General features: G+C 41.4%; 1 protein-coding gene across 1 annotated transcript in view; it reads left to right on the forward strand.

The window, feature by feature from the left end:
• The first annotated feature begins 2,185 nt into the window (after window positions 1–2,185).
• LOC139911933 (lysophosphatidylcholine acyltransferase 1) overlaps window positions 2,186–14,656 on the forward strand; it is a 37,644-nt gene continuing 25,173 nt past the window's right edge. Inside the window, exons 1-2 of the mRNA XM_071899564.2 lie at window positions 2,186–2,308; window positions 11,585–11,724. Coding sequence (XP_071755665.2) covers window positions 2,186–2,308; window positions 11,585–11,724 — 263 coding nt within the window. The remainder of the gene's footprint in view (window positions 2,309–11,584; window positions 11,725–14,656) is intronic.

Here is a 14,656-nt window from a genome sequence, read left to right on the forward strand (position 1 = left end):
TTAGATTCTCTCTCTCTCTCTCTCTCTCTCTCTCTCTCTTTCTCTCAGACACACACAAACACACACATACATACACACACAAAGACATCTTTCAGGTTGGGTGTGTGTGGAGTAGCAACAGCAGCAGCAGCAGCAGCAGCAGCAGCAACGTGTGCTGCCTTCAGGTGGTTTTAGTAAGTTCCTGCTTTCAATTTCAGAAGTCGCAGATGCAACTTCAATTGCTTTCATTTGAAAACAAGGACCTTGTAGTAACAAAAGTACTTGTTGGTGTCTGTTGATTTATTTTAGAAATCTAGGGTCACTGAGCTACTTGGTGCTGACCGGGCACAATAAATAGGAGAAAATGGGAATTAGGCATGTTTGATGTTTTAATTAATTTGTCAAAAGTTGTTGTAGAATGGTTACATCTTTTGTTGCAATAGATAAACTCTAGGGTAAATAATATTTGCAGCTGTTGTCTCATCAACAGAACACAATTTATAAGTATGTACAAAAGTGTGTGACAAGAGAAATTTAAACAAAGAGTGAAAATAGAAACATACAAATTCCTAATTAGTTAGTAGTTACATAGAATACCAAGCAGTAACATATCATGATAAAATATATCACTTTCACCATTGATTTTGGACACCTGCCCCCTTAATGTCACATCTGGGAAATTTGGCTATGGCAAATTCATGCTGTTGTATTAACAATGCTGGGTCTTTCTTGTCTGCCAAAGACTGTCTATAGTCATAACATAATCAAGGTTCCGGAAGAGTTTTGACCGTTAATTTGTAGTAGGCTACCCAGATTTCAAAATAGCTGGGTTCCATATGGTTCCACCCATTCAATCAATTAGGGAATTTACGGTGTAAGAGTAATGGATAGGTAAATTGGATTTGCATTTTGAAATTTGAGAAAAACTAGAAAAAAATCATGGGTACAAGACTGCGTAGGCCTACATAATGGCCTTAGCTCGGTAAAGGACTAGCCTACAATTTCCATAGTGCTTTACGCCACAGTGTAGAGTAGTTTGTGGAGAGAGTGACAGAGGACCGAGCTGGAAAAAAAACGTATTTTCCAGCACAGAGGCTGAAACATTCGCAATCATTGATGATAGCTATCACATAATGGAGCCTTAATGCTTCATCCCATAGAAGATAATGAGCCCATAGATAGGCTGTAATCAACAAGAGAATGAAGTTGGACAGGTGGCTAGCATGGGGAAATTCACTGTACCACGTGACTAGCCAGCTCTATAGTTTAACATATAACAGTCAGTAGCAGAAAACTGGCCCACCTTCAGAAGTGGGCGTTACCACTCACATTATTTGCTCTGCCAATGCAAGCCTCAGTCACACAGACAGCATAAGCATAACAATGCATGAGATGGCGTTAAATGTCGTTACAGTAGTGCTAAATCTGGTAAGTACCTGAAAAAAGTTTTTGTCCCACTTGACCCCTGAAATGAAGTTGATATAGCAGGGTTTCGAAGTTTTGGTAGCAAATGGCATTTTGCAATACATTAAAGTTTCACAAATTGATGCCCTGTAACAATACTTTTGGTTTGTGTGTAATGTGGCCCAAATAAACCTTGAGAAAGACAGCTCTCACAACTTTTCCATCAGTGCTATTGCCAACCCATCTAGTGTGCAATTTTTTCTTTTATTTTCAAATCTCCCGTTGACGTCCGTCTGTGGTACCTGGAAATTGGAGCAGAGTGAGAGCTCTTTGCTTTTCCCCCAAGGGGGGTCCCGCTGTCAGATGTGCCGTCTTCTCGGAATCACTGTATGTCCGACAGCACTTGAAGGCAGCGACACCACTCGTGCTAGGGCACGAAGGATGGACTCGGCGCATGCGCCTAACCAGAGGAGGGGGAACCGTGGCTCCGTTAGCATCCCGAGCTAGCGTGCTAGTGTGGCAGCTGTACTGCGCACTGTAGGCAGAAAGCTATCGGTGACTTCAAATATCCCCAGCTAATCCTTCAGCTATCCCTCCACGGTCTCCCGGAAAGGAAGATAGCGTTAATAACCTGCACTGCCACCGGAATTAGCCAGCGTGCAAGACAGATAAGGAAAACTGCGTTGCGTGTGAACATTCTTCCTTTCCTTTCCCTTCCTTTTCTTTCCTTGCAGGCAGGATTTCTCTGTTTGCTGTTTTCAGTACCAGCGTTGTTTTGCGTCCTCGACTAGTTCTTGTGAGGATGAGGTTGCCGACTAGCAGACATTGCGTGGTGGAAGGAGATGGGAAGAAGATGGACCAGGCTCCCCCGTTCAGAAACCCTTTTGTGCACGTCTTGAAATTCACCCCTCTGGAAAAGGCAAAGGTAACGTTATGCCTTGAGCCAGTCAAATGTTTTATTATTTTACAAATGGCATGCCGGTTTTATTGTTCGTGGAACATGGGCAATTTTGGTGCTTAATGCTCAGTTGAGAGCCTGTCACCATAATTTAACTTGGCCATTTTTCTTGCTTGCATGTCAGCCAGCTGAGCTAATGTTAGCTAGCTAGCCACACACATACATGTTGCTCTCTTCTGTCTTGCAGCCGTGCTCTGATGCTGCTGGCAAGTCTTGAAAGTCTGTTCAATTATTGTTTACCCAGCTGCAGTATCAGCGTCTATTTGGTTAACTGGTTGTGCTCCCATATGAACAGATGAAACATGGAAATCAGCCCGCCTCTCTGGAATCCGCTAACCATCTAGTGAGATGAAATTCAGTTAGATGGGCATGGCTGCGATTGTTGGGCCTAGCTTGTTGCTTACTAGCCTAGCTACCAAACACAAGGATGTGGTTTCTCAGCTGACTTCAGGTTTCTGCGGGTGTATAATTCCCATTCATTTCCAGCACACTCCTGTTTTCCAGCTTTCCTCCCATTATTCCCTGCTTTGTTATGTAACGTTAGTTGTGATCACAGCCTTGTTGCATCCTACTCAACCAACACGTGTGGATGTGGAGGGAGGATGAAGGGATGGAAGACTGACGGTCATGTTCAACATTTTTTCATTTACAACTTACACATATCTTCCCCAGCTGTTAAAGTTCACACGTTATGGCCAAAGGCGCTCCAAACGGACCAGCCACTTAATTGCATTATACAATTTAAATCACGAAAGCAGCTATCCATGCCGTGCTAGCCGTCCGTCATTGCATTTGATAATCAGATTTAGAGCTTTCGGGCTTGTCTGTAAGTGTGTTAACTTGCCGGCTACAGCGAGCCTGCAACCACCTGTTTTTCATTTGAGCTTCATTGCTCGAAAACTATGAGGCTTTTGGGTAACAGCCTGCAAGGAAATGACAAGACAGGCGTTAACGAGGCTGACTAAATAGGCTACACAATCTGATTGGTGTTGCACTTGTGACTCAATTGATATCCCGTCTTTCATGCAACTATTGCAGCATGTGTGGTGTCAGTGTGATGTTATCAGGTGCCATGTGAAACATTCACTCTCTCTCGCCCATTCACTCTCTCTCGCCCACTAGTGCGCATCGGGTCACTGTGTTATTGCAAGCTGTGATGATTTTAGAGGTGCATGTGGGCATTTTGTAGTTCACCTCATATTTCATCTGAGAAGCTTGAATAGTTTGAGAAATTTGCATGTGCATCCAGCCAAAGTTGTGGGTTAAATCTACTTAAACCATTTCCATAGAGTGAGTAAATTTAGCTCCAGGTTCAATGAAACATACAATTGTACTTTAGCCACATGAGGATCCAGAACAGGAGAGCCATTTTAGGTCCACACCAATAGGTAAAGAAACGCTAGTATATTTCAGTAGCAGATTTCAGTCGAATGGGAGAGCTGTGGTTTTATGAATGGCTCTGGTCTGGCATAGCAGGTGTAACAGAGTATCTTGTTACCGGGGATAATAGTGACCTGGGGAGGTTCACACCCCTCTGCATCCTCGCAGCTCTTTTGACTGAGGCTGAGAATGAGGCTGAGAAACAGGTAGAATGTCAGGCGGATCACAGCCAGGGGAATCACTCGCTTGCCTAGTTTCCACTACAAGACTAAAAACGTGGTGTCAAGGGGTGTATTAATTAGTTAAGTCACTCATTATCTTCAACAGCTACTTGGAGTGAAAAGCTTAGCTTATTTATTCAGACTAGCTACAAAGCATGCTGCTGTGAAGCTTGGCTCAGTTTTTGATTACATGTCCGCAAGAATAAAAAGGTTGACCCCAGTTTGATCTTGACTACAAGGTCAAAAACTGCAGGCCAAGGCTTACACATTACTTGACTTACTCATTTTCCCCTAAAATAGCATTTCTGTTTGTCATGTTGTTAGCAGTGGAGATGATTTGTCAGCAGGGCTGTAGTGTCATGTACATATACTGTGCTTTTACTCAAAATGTTAACAAAGCAAAGAAACCAGAAAGGAGAAGCTCTCTAGACCATTTTTCTTACTCATTGGGGTTGTGAACCAAAGGTCATGGGATAATTGAAATGAGTTCCTTAATTATTCTGTTGTAGCTGGAATCAACTTGCCTGATATCAGACAGAATTGTCAACTCGTTACACTCCATTTCCATCTTCAGTCTGACATTGCCTCCACTCTAACCGATTTCCGTGGGGGAGGGGGATTCGATTTTCCCTAACCAATCACTAGAGACCAACGTATCCTCCTGAATGTAACGTCATTTTAAGTCGACACTGATGCGTAGCCATGACAACACCAGCGACGGTTCAGAAAGTATAGAGCATCTTTGACAACATGGAGCGAAGTAAAAACAAAGTATTTCGGATTTCAAAGTAATTGGTACTTTTAATCGATTTAGAACAGCCTCGATAGCAGCGTCTGTCTTGTCTATAGCGGTCGCCATTGTTGTTATTACTCCTCTGGTTCCGGCGCACAGCTTGACAACGCTTGACAACGGCGTTAGTCCCGCCCGTGGTGCTGATTGGCTAATCGTTAGTCCCCCCCGGCGCTCATTGGACCGATCATTTTTCAGTCGAGAAACCGCTGTTTCATGTCAGGATGCCAGAACAGAATCAGTCAACTCGGTGGAGTGGGCGGATTCAAAGGTCTGGACCCAGGCAAGGAATCAACAGTTGTCTGCATGCTATGTTGACCTAGCTTTCACACCTACAGCAACATGAGGAAGACTACAGGAACACTGAGGACTAGTAGGTTAACAGTCTAAAAAGTGGAAAATTTCTCTACACTGATTTGCCCACAAAATCAATTTTGGGTTTCAAGGAGAAAAAAAATGTGTGTGCCCCTTAGGGTACTGTGCTACTATGCCCCTGCCGGTTATATGTGTAGGTTACAGGCTAAATTTGTAGGTTAATAGGCTATAGCTGAATTGGCACAGAGACAACTTGGCATTGTTTCACCAGCGCAACAATTTCTGCAGTGGACCATAGCATAGAGCAATTATTTGCAAGCACTGGATTGGGACACAAAGGTAGGCCACAGAAAGATAAGAGTCTCCCCAAAGTACATTGGATGAATTGGTATCTATAGCTTCTGGCTATGTTATGTTTCTAAAGCCCTCCAGAGTCCCTGCTAGGAGAGTTTCTAGAGTTTGATAGAAACGGGGTAAGATTTGTTAACCTAAGCCATGAGGGTACACTACATTTTAGATCACAAAGCTGTCACCCGTAAATGTAGGCTAGAGGCTCAGAAGCTAATAGGCTGTAGCTGAATAGAAGCTATCCTGTTGGTGCTGAACCGAATGGGTGTTCTCTCCCACAGTCTGTGCAGTAGACTGTAGAATGGAGTGGAACTTTGGATGGACATTTTACTGTGGTCCAGGGCGCACCTGACCTCAGTACCCCAGAAACTGAAAGGGAGGCATATGAGATAATAGGGAGATGCCTGCCCAATAGCCCCATTAGGCCACTGTCCAAAATATCTGGCTCAGATACTGATTAGTAGCCTACACAATAATGCAGGAGCCTAACCTTTGAATCCACATGAAGATGCTCTTGTAGTTTTGCACCTTGATAAGCTAATTAATTGGTCTAAACAATTGGCATAGCGCTAATATGGGAACATATTGCAGTGTTTTTATTACTGATTTAGTGGATTAAGGGACATTCCAGCCTTAATCAATTCAATGAGCTGAGCAGTAAGACCCTAAAAGTTGGTAAGATATCACTAGCCAAGCTGCTAATGTTGAGGCTAATTTCATTCCTGGTTCAGCATTTGGAAAACCTCATTTTCATTCCTATGCAGTTTACAGGGGAAACCCAGCAATGGGCCTATTAATCTGGGTTGATCCTCCCAAAGCAGCAATGAGTCAATGCGGAGTTCATTCCCTGCATACTATATAGATCAACGTTTCTTATACTATGGATTGGCGCCCAAAATGAGTCACAGGCGTGTTTCTCGCTGGTCCCATCATGTTCACAGGACAGGATTTCTGTAAACGCGATTTCCTGAACTTCAGGCCCCAGGTTAAAAAAAATTAAAATTTTATGACCCCTGTTATAGTAATAGAGTCCATGAGCAATTTACAATACTGCCTGTCATTCATCCCAACACAAGGTAGACCTGTGGGTGTGTGTTACTATGCTGTGGTGAGGCCCAAAAAGTTTCCAGCATAGACTTGTCTATTCTTTTTTTACTTTATTTTGTTCTGTTTTGATTCTGTTCACATTCATCTGTTTTATGGTGGGTTGCCATGCCTACTCAGTAACTCTAAATATTTGAAATACTAAATTTGTGTGTTTTTAATGTGCAGTCATGTCATTGGCTAATGGTGTGTATATATTGTGCTGTTGTTTTTAGTTTCTGCTGCAAGAGGAATTTCCCTAGAAGGGACAATAAAGAGAACTGACCTGAACTGACCTGAAGTGATACTCCATAACTCACTGTTCTGTGTGATAGCCCACAATGTTTTATGACCAGACTTGTGGGAAGAGTTGTCTGCAGGCCTAGACGTATTTGAAATGGGTTTGAAGGATCCAGGCAGTCTACTTGAGGTGTGCATGACTCTGCAAACCAGTTGCTTGAACAGTCTCAGAAGGGGAAACGGCTCACAGCACTGTTTTAACAGGACGGTTTTGTAGTTAAGATTTTAATGTTAACGATACAACAAATTGGGCAAAATGTATACATGTGGCCCGAAATGCAAGTAAGTAAGATGAGACCGAGCAGATTTTGGTTACATGGTGGGCCACCAGTTTTGTAAAGCATCCTGATTCCTGACTAAAGTCCCTTGGTTTGAAAATGCATTCAGAGTAGGGATGCTAATTTAGAATTTTTTTTCTGACCAATAGCCGATCCTCGTTAACCGATCATTAACCGTTAACCGACAAGATTAAAATGTACTATTTAGAATGGACGAATGTCTGTGACCCATTAAAAAAAATTACCAATACAACAAATGTTTTTTTTTTTCATAAGAAAGGGTTTATTTTTACATTTGCAATAGCAGCATAAACAACAACAGAACATGAGGATTCACACATCTACCCTGCAGTGCTGTGAACTGAATACAATAGACAGCCTACACAAAAAATATATAACTTAAATGTTTAAGTAAATAGCAAATGGTAGCCAGACTTTCTAATGAACAAAAACAGATTAACAAAACGAAAACACACATTGAATCCTCCAGCGCCGAGACCGCTGTATAGAACCTAATTAGTAGGCATAATAGCCGGCGATAATAGCCTAGATCGCCCGTGTAGGAAAATATTTTATAGCCTAACTTATTAAAATAAATAGCAAATAGTAGACTTTGTAATAGGCAAATTAATGATCGCCAACAGGTTAACAAAACGGAAACTTGTAGTCGCATTTTTCAGACCTCAAATAAGCCTAAAATAAAATAAACAGGCCAGGCCTACCTCAGTCCTCAGCATAGCGGACAGCTTGTCTACTGGTTTTTATTCAGAAATAGCAACATGTCGACATGCTGTGGGGTTACTCAGGTGCACAGTCTGTTGACTGTGAGACCCGCGGCGGAGACCTAACCTCGTCGTTGTCCTTTCGGGCGAAATGGTCCCACACAGTACTTCTTTTTGCTCACTTCATTTTGCTCAGGCTCAGCGAAACGTGTGTTTCCAATAAAAGGCACGTGTGGTTGCACGTGTCGCCCCCATGAGTTCCTATTTAAGAAATAGATTGTATAGCCTATTTTTCTTTTACCATGCAACAAACTTTTTTTTAATTACTTTTTAAAACATTTTTTTGTAATATTTTTTTTAACTGTTTAACTGATAGTATTAATCGGTCAAAATTCTTATTGTTGTTTAACGGTTAAATGGTTAATTATTAACATCCCTAATTCAGAGTTCTGCAGGTTAGTTTGAATTCACATTTTGGTGGTAATAGTCAGCTACCACTGGTAACACTTTCACCACTGATTTCTCATTTTCAGCCAGCGGTTTCGATACAAAGAAGCCCCGGTCCATTTTTTACATAATTTACAGTAATGCTGCCAATGTAGGCCGTGAGGTGACAGCCACAATACAGTTCTTAAGTCGCATCAGTCCACACATACTGTATGTTTTTGTTTTTCATTTGCTTTTAAGACTAAATTGAACAAGCTTTCTGCCCTCACATGAATTATGGGACGCCTTTCGGTCCATTGCCTGAATTCACTCAACTCCTAAGCTAACCTCTATGCCTTTGTAACAATTCCTCTGTTTTAATTCCAAGTGACATTCATGCATTCTCATGCATTGGGCCTGGATGAATATTTTAACAAATGCATAATACAGTGGTTCTCCAACTTTTCCAGCCAGCCCCCTTTTATCATAGGAAAAAATACAGTACATTCTGGGTTGTTTGTCCTGTCTTGTGTAAAACCTTATATCCTATATTTCTTTTCATATATTTATATTAGTTTAATTTACCTTTTTAATGTCCAAGTAACAAAGCAAAATAAAATGCAATGGCTTGGAGAAATATATACTAGACATTTAATATAACGAATTTCCATCTCAAGAGGATGCAGGGAAAGTAAACAGTTGGAAAATTGTTTAATAAAAAAAATAAAAGTATCACTGTGATGACAGTGGTAGGGCGAGTGTCTAAAGTTATTTACACTATGAAAAAAAGACAAACAGAACAATCCAGACTGTTTAATTTTGCTCCATCTTAGACTACTAGGCGTCATCCTGTTTCACTTTTGTTGTTTTTCTCATGCAGGGCAGTCTCCAAAATGAGGCTCCTTTTGTTTTGAGGCTACTATGCAAGATTTAAACATAGTAAAGTGTCAGACAAGAGCTCTCTAGATAAATAGAGGGAATTCAAAGATAGAGAGCACATGCTCCCCAGTAGTGATTGCTAACAAGACAAATATTGACTTAAGATAAGCGCTGATATCAGGGAGTCATAAAAAGCTGTAAAGATAAACAGTCACCATTTGACCTAAACTGTATGGTGCCAGATTATGTCTGAGGCCTTATATATAGTATCTTAAATACACACACATACATACGCACACACAGTAAAGATGTATAAATGTACAGTATATATATATATATATATATATATATATATATTCTTCATTCTATTAGATATATGTATGTGTGTGTGTAATTTCATTATGGTGAATGAGAAGTAGGCTATTTGCTGCCGCCCTGCGCAATTTGCTTCTTGTGGATTATTGAAGCATTGATCGATTCATTCATTCATTCAATTTTATTGCCCCACATGGGAAATTTGTGCCAGTTATCATGAAGGGATATATGAATTAATCTCCTGCTCCCCATATGGTGGGATGACAGTTGATGCTGCTGTCCATTGCCATCATTTATTCACTCACTTATTAACTCTTGGCATGTTCATTCCTCACGTTTTCTTCTCATCCATGTAGTTTTCTTTTACTTACTGTTCCACTCTATGTTCAAGTAGTTTACTGTCTCTGATCTGTCTCTACTCGTTCAGGTATCCATTTATTTTATCCTCCACTCCTGCAGGTAGTGTTGATGAAGCTAAGTTGTTCCCATTAGGGATGCACCGAGCCGACTTTTTCAGTCCAGATACCGATACCGATAACTGGGCTTTGGGTATCGGCCGATACCGAGTACCGATCCGATACCAGTGTTTAATTAATAAACTGTAGGCTATGCCTCACTGTGTGGAAGAGACTGGGATCATTCTTTTATGTGTAAGGCAACATCAGGCTTGACTTTAACATTGCTTTCCTAACTTTGTAAAACAAAATGTAACAAATAAATACATAGATATAAATGTACTCAATTGTTATTTATTATTAAAATAATAAATAATCGTGCTCCAGCAACTTGGTAAAACATCTTCAAAATTAACAGGAATTACAATTCAAGTGTAAACCTTTTAAATGCAGCAACAAATTGGTCAGGAATTAAAGTTCCAGTATAAAACAATACAACTGCATCAAATGAGAACAAAATGTAAACATTAAATCACAATTAAGTCACAAACTAGTGCAAACAAACTTGATAAATTAAATCACAATTCACACAAGTAGTATAAACAAGTAACTTGGTAAAAACAAAACATTCAAAATATGCAGAATAAGCCTAAATTACTGAAATAACTGGCTTAACTGGTAATCTTGCTTTATGAAACAGCCCTCAGAAAAAAAATCAAGGTATGTTAGTCTGACTATGTGTCGGCCGAATGGAGCAGCAGTACCTGACGAACACGGAAAACACTTTAAATCGTGTTGTGGCAGGAAACAACGTTGACCTACAGCCGAGTCCCCGTAAACCTTGGATTTATGAATGGAGTCTGGCTGGACGCGCCGATTGTATAATTGGTGGAAAACTACTTTACCTCGCAGGTTAAATGGCAGCCTGCTCGGCCGCGCGGTGACCCGGGAGAGTTTAAACATATAACCGAGACAAAGTATTCATGCAGGTGTGTTTTTAACTACCGAGCATCAGCACCGACCCCCGGTCAGCTCACCCCGACCCCCGGTCAGCTCACCCCGACCCCGGCTCTGTTATGAGGGTTGGGCGCCAGGTTAGCTTGTTAGCCTGGATGCTAGCTGCGGGAGGCTCGCGCCCCACGAGCGAGAATTCAGTGCGGGAGACGCTGCGCGCGGCAGGCGGGATCCTCCGGGATCCTCCGGAGCTGCTGGACCGGAGGAGCCACCGGACGGACCGAAGGCAAATGGCCGGGTCTACCGGCGCGCTGCTGACGTATGACGTAGTATGCGCACGTAGACATAAACATAGAATTGAATTGAATAGATCGGCCCCATTGTCACCGATACCCGATCCAGCTATTTGGGTCAGTATCGGACCAATATCCGATATCAGTATCGGATCGGTGCATCCCTAGTTCCCATGCCTTCGCTTTATTGTCTTATTCAGGTTTCGTTTCTCAGCTTTGACTTCTTCACCCAGTCATCCTTTTAACTTTTCTTCTCTCCTCCCCTGATCGCATCGCCGGCAGTTCGCTCCGTCCAACCGCTCATCACAGTGCTTATCAAAATTCTATCCTTTCACTCACTAGATAGCGCCGATGATGCTCCTTCTGTTCCCCAGTTGTCTGTTCTTTGTGCTCATGATTTCTCTGTGACCCTCGTTATGAGACTTTTTCATCTTCACAAATTTAGACTGCTGTCCCGAGATCATAGGTAAAACATGTACTCAGAGTTTGCTGGATTTGTCCCTTTTTAACATTTTCCATCTCTCTTTTCCATCATCTCTTACAGATAGCGTTAATGACAGTCACACTATTCCCCATTCGTCTGTTCCTCGCCGCATTCATGATGCTGCTGGCCTGGCCCTTTGCCTTCCTGGCCTCAGTGGGACGCTCCGAGACCACCGTCGAACCCCAGTGCCTCTGGAGGAGGTGGGTGCCCCAGTGTGTATGCATGTGTGCTCTTATTTGTCTCACAATACTTCAGAGAAGTGGTGTGTTATGGGACTTTGAAATTAGACATTTTTTGGGAGAGCTCTCTGTTCTTAGATTGTGTATAACTGCTTCAAATATGACCCATCTAGAGCATTAGAATCTGTGTTTAATTGTGATGTTCTTTAAAGCCTCAACTGTATTGTCTTGCGTTTGAATGAATCTGAATATTTTTGTATTTTTAATTTTTCCCTGGTGTCATCAGGATTAGCTATTGCTATCTCTGGAGTATCGTGGATAACATGGTTAACTAATACAATATCAAAGTATTGAGACATTGACGGAGCATATCAAAATTAAATCAGAATTTTGATATCACTTTGCATCAAAATGCAGATTGCACATTTGGGGGTGGATTTCTTCTGGTTATTTTTCTATTGAGGAAAACTGCAAGTGGAGCCTCACTTTAAAGTACTTCAAAGTACTGTAAAGTCCACTGAAACTGATTCTTCCACGACGAAAGAAAGATCTTTTTACTTTTTTGCTTTGTAATTCAAAGTACCCAGCGCCATGAGTTGGTGTCCAGTCTGATCAGATTCTGCGCAGAAAAAGCGCAAACAAAGAGGAAACTGGTCCAGTGGTAGAGCAGACAGGCAAAGATTAAAAATAAAAAAGGCTTATCACTGGATGAGAAATGGTAGGACCAGAAACTTTTTGGGGCACTGGCTCAATTGGGCCACTTCTTGACAAATTGGTTGCCCCAAGTCAATGTCTCACTAGCCCTGGGCCATTTGACAATCCTTATTGTTGAACCTTGGAATGCCTTGTGAAACTGTATTTTGAGATTTTTGGTTCATATCATCTCAGGTTCTTCATCTTCATGTGACTCACTCTTGAGTTCTGATGGTTCGGTTGTTAGGCTGTCTCCATCTTGTACTCCATACGTCCTCTCACTCACTCACTCGCTGTGGGCGTAATAATCTGTCCAAGAAAGTCCCACAGCAGCTACAGGTCTCCCCCTCCTCCTTGAATACTTTTCTCAAAAGAAAGACTAAAAATACCACCTGAAAGGTTAATGAGCAAGCAAGTGACTAATGTTGTATTTTTATAGGAGACTTGGGTATTGACGACGCTTGTAATCTTTTCATGTGTGGGTAGTTCGGAGGGAGGCGCTCTCATAGCTGGAGAGAGAGAGGTGTGTAGAGATAAGAGGAGGTTAGAAAGGGAGAGCTTTAAGTGAAGGTCAGGGTGAGACAAATGGGGATAAAAAAAGACAGGTGGGCGAAATGGAGAGAGAGAGAAGTGGGTAGCAACCAAGTCATCATTTATATCCAAATTGTTTAGGATGTCTACTTGAGTCCCATTTCAGTTGAGTGTGCAAACCACACTCATCAATCAACCAGTTTAGTTTTTCAGATGCTATCAGTGGACAACCAAGAATGCTGGGAGATGGGGATGCCACAGATTCAGCCAGGTTTTGAACTTGTGGAGTGAAAAGGATACGGCTCTTTCATTAGCTTAGCGTAAACCCCCAGAGTGACGCACTACAAAGACTGAATTTGCACAAGAACAGAAGATCTGATTTGTAACTCTTATCTGCACAGATCTGATCAACTAATGGGGAAAAACAGGGAAAATTCCCATGGATTGTACCCTGTTAATACAATAATGTTAAGGTCAGATCTTTCCCATAAATACAAATCTTGTATTTCCCCTTAAATACAAGATTTCTTTGTTTGCTCAAAAATGTTGTTGACTGAAAACTGGTTTTCTGTACCTAATGAATAATGTTGATTATACATAATGGATGATACATAATGGATAGACTAGGTATAGGCCAGTTAGGGATGTAACGAAAATTGTGACATCAAATTTGGCAATACAAAAATTTGACAATATGCATTGTGTAGTTGAAAAAATGTTCGTGATTTCAGCTGCGGTCTAATGAAAATCATATTCAGAACTCACTACTGTGCAGACAAAGTAGGCGATAAGATGGACTCAGGTAAAACTGTCCATCAAGTTTTAAATGTTGTGCTGAATCTTAATAAGGTCTTAAAAACATACTTTTCTAGTGAGAAATTTCCCCGGCTGCACAGATGTATACTTTACTGTTTGTTTGCTGTTACTCTTCAGGCTTATTTGGGGATGAAATTGGTCTTAAATTTTATTTGAACTGGCATTCACAACATCTTTAAAAAGTTTTCAGTTTAACTCACAGAAACCTGTAGTCATCCCAATTATGGTTTGCACATTTGTTTTTGTTTTTCCTCAGTAATACAAGTTTGTCAAAATACTATTGATAATGTTGAACGTGAACCCAGTATCATGTAGAGAACAAAGTAAAGAGGCAAAGTTTTCAGTGTCAGTTCCTCATCTGGTTGACGAATACCGATAGCTTTGACAGCAAATTATACATAATCAAGAGACTAAACCTAGAGCTACTTCACTGACTGTCATTGGAAACATAGGTGAATTCCTTCTCTTTAAGCTTAGAGGAAAGTTATTTGATATCTAATGCAGGATATCAGAATACACTGGAGTTGAGTATAGCCTGTGTATAGATCCTTTCCCATTCCTAGAAATCCATGTGAATCAGGAGGGTGTAATTTAGAGTGCAGCGGTGCCCCTGCTGGGATATCAGCTAGGCCAGTTTCCAACACAAGGGGCAGACTGGACAAGCCGGGCTTACACCTACAGGGGGTGGACAAAAGAACACAAATGGCTAATGTATACATTCCAAGTACCTAGTAAGGAGTAGAGCCACCCTCTTCAATCCTCCTTAGAATACTGTCTCAAACTGTGTGTAGTGGGATATTGGACCATCCTTCAAGAAGGAAAGCCTCCAGCTCTTTGAGGGTTGAAGAAGGTGGAAAAATACTTCAAACTCTGTACTCCAGAACTTCCCACAAGCGTACATGTTTAGATCTGG

The sequence above is a fragment of the Centroberyx gerrardi genome, chromosome 12, assembly GCF_048128805.1.
Source record: "Centroberyx gerrardi isolate f3 chromosome 12, fCenGer3.hap1.cur.20231027, whole genome shotgun sequence".
In the NCBI taxonomy this organism is placed as follows: domain Eukaryota; kingdom Metazoa; phylum Chordata; class Actinopteri; order Beryciformes; family Berycidae; genus Centroberyx; species Centroberyx gerrardi.